Source organism: Dipodomys ordii, unplaced genomic scaffold (assembly GCF_000151885.1).
Source record: "Dipodomys ordii isolate 6190 unplaced genomic scaffold, Dord_2.0 Scaffold16, whole genome shotgun sequence".
Classification (NCBI taxonomy): Eukaryota; Metazoa; Chordata; class Mammalia; order Rodentia; family Heteromyidae; genus Dipodomys; species Dipodomys ordii.
In genome coordinates, this window is record NW_012267232.1 from 18,433,322 (window position 1) to 18,441,325 (window position 8,004).

At 44.6% G+C, this 8,004-nt stretch overlaps 1 protein-coding gene across 1 annotated transcript in view; it reads left to right on the forward strand.

Annotated features, from left to right (window-relative positions):
- The window catches only part of Nfkbia (nuclear factor of kappa light polypeptide gene enhancer in B-cells inhibitor, alpha), a 96,834-nt gene that overhangs the window by 85,848 nt on the left and 2,982 nt on the right, over nucleotides 1-8,004 (forward strand). The window contains exon 3 of the mRNA XM_013012239.1: nucleotides 976-1,036. Coding sequence (XP_012867693.1) covers nucleotides 976-1,036 — 61 coding nt within the window. The remainder of the gene's footprint in view (nucleotides 1-975; nucleotides 1,037-8,004) is intronic.

An 8,004-nucleotide genomic window follows, 5' to 3' on the forward strand; every position in this document is an offset into this window, starting at 1 on the left:
AGCTAAGGGTTCATTTTCCTGACATCACATTATCTGACCTTTTCCGCTTGACTCATACATATACTAGATATTGCAAATAAGGGAAACCATGGGACCTGTGTTTCTTTGGGCCTGGCTTACTTCACTTAATATAATTTTTTCCAAGTTTTTCCATTTCCTGACAAATGGGGCAATGTCATTCTTTCTGGTCTGTGAGACTCTTATCTCCAATTAAAACACCAAAGCCCAGAAGTGGAGCTATATGTATCTCAAGTCGTAGAAAGCTAGACTTGAGCAAAATAACTCAGGGACAATAAAAAGCCCTGAGTTCAAGCCCCAGAATCATAAAAAAAAAGAAAAGACAAGACCCACCTAACAGTGGTTTGGATGGATAAAACAAATGCTAGACAATTCTATCAAATGTTGTTTGTTCAATGAATGTATAAATAACAAAGAAGTAACTGCATACAACAGGGCTTGTGCTCCATGCAGACAGTGGAAATAGAAAGAAACGGTATGAGCTAGCTGGCTACGGGGTTGCACAAGTCCTGATCACAGGCAAAGTGGGGTCTTTCCTTGGGACTGTGGTAAATACTGCATAATCATCTTAACTAAATATCCAGCCTCAGAGCACATCTCCACCCAGCTTTCCCAAAATCCCCTTTGCTAGAAAAGGGGATTTCCCCACAGAAAACTTCTTCCACGAATGGCCAGAAGATGTCGCTGCAGACAGCACGATGCACGCAGTGTTCCTGTTGGTGACTGGGTAAAATCCAGCCATTTACCAAGGAAAAATTCCATTGTGACTCCCAATGGTCTCCTTTAAGCCTTTGCTCCTGCCTTTCTTTTCCTCCTGTGTTCCCCCACCTCGCTGCCCTGAAGTCCATTTCCTGATGTGCTGGCAACCTGGAGGTGGACCTGAAACCCTCCACGATGGCAGAGTCAGCAAGGTGATTGGGCTCTGCTACGCTTCCCTGTTGGCTCTTCTCCATCAAGTTCACAAAGAGCATTTACCAAGGTGGCATCGTCAATGCCACCCCCCATTCAGCAGAGCCCGGTGAGTTTCAATAAATGCTTAGCCCGTCTATTGCCTATTTCCTGCATTCTCCCAAATTGGCCTACTTTTCAATTATGAACACAGAAGGAGTTGGTGGTCCATTTTGCTTTCGAAAAATATCAGCACTCTTGGGAAAAAAAATAATCTGTAAACCTTGGTCTATAAACAGTCCAAGGGTACAGGAAATGATGAGCATGTCTGAGCCAAGCTAAATGACTTATCAAGAAGGACAATGTGTGATCATCATGGGACGAGATTCTGACAGCTGAGACCTGGGAACAAAGAAAAAGTGTTCCAGGACATCAATCCTTAATTCTTGTTATGGTTTTGTGTGTGTGTGTGAGAGAGAGAGAGAGAGACAGACAGACAGACAGAGACATAGACACAAAGAGAGAACGCAGCGGTACTAGAGCTTGAACCTAGGTCTTGCACTCTCACTTGGCTTTTTCACCTAAGGTTGGCACTCTACCATTTGAACCACAGCTCTACTTCCAGCTTTTTGGTGGTTAATCAGAGATAAAGACTCTTGGGGACTTTTCTGCCCAGGTTGGCTTTGAACCACAAACCTCAGATCTCAGCCTCCTGCGCAGCTAGGATTACAATCATGAGCAACTGCATCCAACTGCTTATGGTTTCTGGATCAACCAAGAATAACTTTCAGAGCCAATACTTTTACAAGTATCCTTCTCCATGCATAGCCTAAGAGACAAAACTTGAGACACAAATCTCAATTTCTAAAGTTATCCACCTAATGTAAGATTCGATGCAAGAGAATGAAGTCTGTAAGGGGGTTTTGAACAATGCGTTATCTAAGAGCACACACACACTATATATATATATATATATATAGGCTGAGGTTGCTGGGTGCCAGGGGCTCATGCCTATAATCCTAGCTACTCCAGAGACTGAAAACTGAGAATTGCAGTTCAGAGCCAGCCTGGGCAGGAAAGTCTGTGAGACTCTTATCTACAATAAAACTATAAAGAAAGCTGCTGGTAAAGTGCTAGTCCTGAGCAAAAGATGCACAGGGAAAGCACTCAGGCCCTGAGTTCAAACCTCAGAACTAGGGGAAGAAAAAAAATGGCTGAGGTCAGGTGCCAATGGTTCATATTCTTTCAATTCTAAGTTCTTGAATAAGAACTGTGCTATTGCTAAGTCTCCTCATACCCTGATTAAGCTCACAATGAATTCATCCCAACACAGGTCAGTAAAGACACTGCCATACAGCTCCAACACCTTCCTGATCCATCTACTCCTCTAGAACACAACAGCACCTGGCCAACCTACACACCTATAAATACTACCTGGTTTCTATCAACAAGCCTTGGAAAGAGAGCCAAGAATTTTAGCCATGGGCAACACATGTAGGCCACCTCTTTCCCTTGCAGCATATCACCCAATAGCAGCCTGAGCACATGGACAGGGCACCTCAAAAGATGTATACTAAAGTGCAGTCATTAAAAGTATATGTACACATCAGCTGCCAGTGGCTCACACCTGTAATCCTAGCTACTCAGGAGGCTGAGACCTGAAAATCACCTTTGAAAACCAGCCTGGCCAGGAAAGTCCATGAGACTCTGATCTATAATTAACTAGCAAAAAGCCAGAAGTGCAGCTGTGGCTCAAGTGGTAGTGCAGGAGCCTTGAGCAAAAAAGCTCAGAGAGGGGCTGGGAAGGTGGCTCAGTGGTAGAGCACTTGCCTTGCATGCCTGAGGCCCTGGGTTCGATTCCTCAGCACCACATAAGCAAAAAGAAAAAAGCCGGAAGTGGCACTGTGGCTGAAGAGCTGAAGAGCACAGGGACAGCGCCCAAGCCCAGAGTTCAAGCCCATGACTGACAAAAAAAAATAAAAAAAGGCATATGTACTTAAGGAATCCTGTTATTTTACACTACAGTGATTATAAATCGCTTTGGAGGAAAGATGACTCTCTTCAGGGCTCAGAGCCTTTAGTTCTAATTCTGCCTGTCAAATGTTCTGGATAGACCCTCCCATCCCTAGTCTCCTGTTACACCAAGGCCAAGGTCCTTGATGCCAAGGAAACAGAAAGTAGGGGCTTTTCCCCAAAACCACATTTTTAAAAAATCAGACTTTGGCTGGGAAAGAGGCTGGAAACTCAGAGCCTGTGCATTTAATTTGGCCAAAGATGCAGAAACACAATTGTGTTTGTTTTTAATGGTCATCTGCTCTAAAATGCAGTAGAGAAAAACCACAAACAAGTTCTTCCTAAACCCCAAACCAGACCCTTGCATTGTCTTCTTCTTTTTTGTACATCAAACAAAACCAAAAACAATCTGCACACAGTTCTGATTCCAAGTCTGGAATCAGTTCTTCCAAGTTATAATGTTTGTTAAATCACATTCAGCTGCATACCATGAGGTGAAAACCTGTTGGATCACATTATTTAAAACTGTCTCCCAGGGTTGCAAGAAAACAAAGGTTAGTTCCTGGGAATCCCCTAGGCAGGAACAAAGCATCAAGGCTCAGCACCTCCCAATTTTTTCAAAATGCTTTTTGAGAACCAAGAGATGACTGCACGTCCCTTAACACTAGGTGGCACTCTAAATAATTAGGGGTATAGAATAGTAGTCCTGAGTGGTATCAGGAATATAAAATCATCAAAAGAGGTGCAAAAATACTTTATTCTGAGTTTTTAATACCTGCAGCCCCAAGTTCTCTGTTGATGTCTTTTTTGTTTTTGTCGGTCATGTGGCCTGAACACTGTCCCTCAGCTCTTCAGTTCAAGGCTGGTGCTCTACTGCTTGAGCTACAAGCACCACTTCTGGCTTTTTCTGCTTTTGTGGTGTTGAGGAATCAAACCCAGGGCCTCATGCATGCAAGGCAAGCACTCTACCACTGAGCCACCTGCCCAGCCCCTGATGTCCTTTCATAAGTGGGGCTTTACAAGTGTTTGACATTGCTGTACATTTTTTTACAAACTAAAAATTTTTTGGGGGGGTGTCCAGTTGTGGGGCCTGAACTCTGCGCCTGGGTGTTGTCCCTCAACTCTTCAGCTCAAGGCTAGTGCTCTACCACTTGAGCCACAGCGCCACTTCCAGCTTTTTTCATTTTGCTTATGTGGTGCTGAGGAATTGAACCCAGGGCCTCAGGCATGCAAGGCAAGCGCTCTACCACTGAGCTACCTTTCCAGCCCTACAAACTAAATTTAGTTTTATGTATATATAATGAAGACAGGATAGCCTTCTATGCATTTTTTTTAAAAGAAACACCCTCTATTTCACCTAAAACTCAAAGAAGTAAATATTCCAAGTTATAGTGCATTTGGACTTACTTTTACAGTATGTTTTCAATTATTAACTTCATAACTGCACTAGCAAAGTGACTAATACATAGTAATAGCAATTAGACAAACTGCCATGGGGTACTTGGATACATTTCTATGTATTTCAGTTTCTTTTTAGTAAACTAGAACAATATCTATCTTACAATATTGGTTCTGAGAACTAACAATAAAATGCACAAACAATGGTGTTCTTCCAAAAATGTATACTACGATATTTCCAAGAGCCATGACTGCTCCTTCAAAGCAAGGTTAAATATGCATTTCTAGATGAGCAATGCAATTTCCCTCATTAAATCCAGTCTTGGCAAATCACTTGCCTAGCAAATGCAATGTCCTAGGTTTGATCCCCAGTACCCAAAATGAAAAAGACAAAAAAATATATATAGTTTAGATCCAATCTTGTTATTATAAAAGTGATACCAGTTAGAGGGAGATGAGCCTCTAATAACTTGCAGGTGGCAGCATACGCTGATAAATCAAAACCTGCCTGACAATGGGGGTCAGGGGCAGTAAGGACAAAAGAATAAGGAAATAAGGACAGGGCACCACATCTTTGCATCTGTTTTATATAAAACAGAAAGGAGATCCATTAATCAGAAAGCCATCTACAAATAATCCTTCTTTAACCCAAGGCCAAGCTCTGCAACCCTGTTAACATACAAGTGCTGTTGTCTTATGGCATATGTATCCCTTTTCTTTCCTTCTTTCCTTCCTTCCTTCCTTCCTTCCTCCTTCCCTCCCTCCCTTCCTCTCTCTCTTTTCCTTCTTTTTCTTCCTTTCTTTTCTTTGCATGTGTGCGTGTTCCAGTAGTGTAGATTGAACTCAGGGCCTTGCATTCACTTAGAGGGGTGTATGTGTGTGTGTGCGCATGAGTGCACATGCGTACGTGTGTGTGTGTGTGTGTGTGTGTGTTTGCCATCCTTAGGGCTTGAACTCAGAGCCTAGGTGCTGTCACTGAGCTTTTTTGCTCAAAGCTGGCACTCTACCACTTGAGCCAGAGTGTTTAACTGGAGGTAAGTAAGTTTCATGGGCTTTCCTATCTGGGCTGGCTTTGAACTGCAATCCTCAGATCTCAGCTTCCTGAGTAGCTAGGATTACAGACATGAACCACCTGGCTCCATTAGCTTTTTTGCTCAAGGCTGGAGCTCTACCACTTGAGCCACTTGTCCACTTCTGGTTTTTTTTGCTGTTTAATAGGTGATAAGAGTCTCACAGACTTCTGTCCCAGCTGATTTCTAATCTCAGTCTTAAGATCTCAGCTTCCTAAGGGCTGGGAAGGTGGCTCAGTGGTAGAGTGCTTGCCTTGTATGCCTGAGGCCCTGGGTTCAATTCCTCAACACCACATAAGCAAAAGGAAAAAAAAAAAGCTGGAAGTGGCGCTGTGGCCCCACGACCAGGCCCCCCCCCCCCCCCCCCCAAAAAAAGATCTCAGCTTCCTGAATAGTTAGGACTAGAGGCATGAGCCTTCAACACCTGGCTTCCATATTTCTTATAAACTTTCCTATCACTTTTACTAAGTTCAAGTCTTGCCTGAATTATTCTTTTTTCTTTTTTTTGTCAGTCGTGGGGCCTGAACTCTGGGCCTGGGCGCTTGACCCTCAGCTCTTCAGCTGTAGACTAGTGCTCTACCACTTGAGCCTCAGCCCCACTTCCGTCTTTTTCTGCTTATGTGGTGCTGAGAAATGGAATTGAGGGCCTCATGCATGCAAGGCAAGTACTCTACCACTGAGCTTGACAGACAAAAGGACCAAGTTCAACTCATCTGCCCTAAATTTCCTGTAACAAAAGCATGTCTACCACAAAACAAACAAATAAATAAATAAGTTAACTGGCTTCGCCTACTAATATGGTTTAATGTGAGGTAGAACCTGGAATTGAATTCTCCAACTCATTGTCACTATGTCTCATCACTTCAATAATGGCATATTTGCATATGGAGCCTGTAGAGACAATAGAGCGGGTCCTCAGGAAGTTTTTACTTTAAAACTCTATCATTACTGCCTGGAAGATTTTATTTGTGGATTTTACTTTTGTTCCTTCCCTCCCCCTATGTTATCTTTCACCCTCTTGAGTCAAATTCCCTTCATTTAAATACTGAGGAGGGAACTGAGCTAATGTATGCTTCCAGAAAGAGTTGGGTTACTGCATGGCCAAAGAAATGATGATTGCAGAAGTCACCAGAGACCTCTGCAGAACTCTCCAAGCCTCCAGGAACAAAGTTTGAAGAACTCTAACTCATGTTTATTTTGCCTGGACTAATTGTCCAGAAGTAATGAATTCAACTGCCCTGCTGGATCCAGGTGGTGGGGGGTAAGAGGGGCAAACATAACAGTTCCATTTATGTAGGTGAAGCCAGAGGGTGGCTCAGGAATTGCTGGCTGCCCACTAAGCATGCTGGGCCCAACTTCTACCCTGGGAGGAGGGGCAAGTAGGGCCGGCAAGGGCAATGGTAGGGCTGCCTTGGCCCTGCAGAATGCCTGGCAGTGACAATCCTAGACATAGTTTTTGGACCAAGAGTAGAGTAAGGCACTCAGAATGTAAGACAGAGAGCAAGAATGTGATTACTTCCTTACTTCAAGGTATCTATAAACCTCTACTACAAAGAGTAACACCTTGCTTTGCATTGGGGGTGGGGGGTGGGGGTGGGATCAAGGTCCCTATTTAATACCTTACTCCATACAGAGGCAGAGATTGGCTCTCCTGGGGTCGACAGGAGAGGATTATTCATTCTTGGGATATGATTTGAGGGTTTTCCAAGCACTGAGATTTTTAAAAATAACTTTTTATTGAGATTAAGTGATTACATAAATTTCACAGTGATACTTCAAAGTCACAAACACATTTTAACCTTCAAGAGGCAAACTGTCATTATCACGGTTTATAATGTTTGTGAATTCTATGAGCTTTGACAATACAACTATTTCTTCCACCTTGGGTGATAGGTACATTTCTCTCCTTTTGCTTAGTGCCAGCTGTTCCGTCTTTCCCTCTCATTCTGCCCTGGAATTGCTTAGATCGTGTTCATCAATGGCCAGAAGCACTAAGATTTTTAATGCCAAAGCTTTCCACAAACTCTAAAGGGGATGGGGGGAGGGGTGCATTGCCAGGCAGATGTCCCTACACTGCAAAGAGCCTGGTACTGGCAGACCCATGGCCAAACCTGCGATCTTCCTAGCAAGTCTTTGGAAGAAGCAGCCATGATTTCCACTCTGAAGTTTTCCAAAGATCAAATGGGGGGGGGGGGGGGGGGGAAGCCCGGAAAAGGACTAGGCAGGTTGGCCAACCCCAGTGTGGAACGGCCCAGCGGGTCGAGGTCCTGAGGATTTCAGAGGACTCCAAATCAAACCAAGGGGGTGGGAAACCCCAGGGACAGCGAGCGGCTGGCAGGCGGGCCGGGCGGCAGGGAAGTACCCCCCCGGGGAAGGGGCCTGGCTGGGAGGACTTTCCAGCCACTCCGGGCTCAGCAAAAAGTTCCCTGCCCTTGACCCCAAGTGGCTCAGCCCAGGGAGTTTCTCCGATGAACCCCGGCCCAGAGTTTAGGCTTCTCAGCCCAGGCAGTTCTTTTTCTGGTCTGACTGGCTTGGAAATTCCCCGCGTCTGACCCCGCCCCGGAGAAATCCCCTGCCAGCGTTTATAGCGCGCCGCGGCGGCGCTGCCGAGCCCACA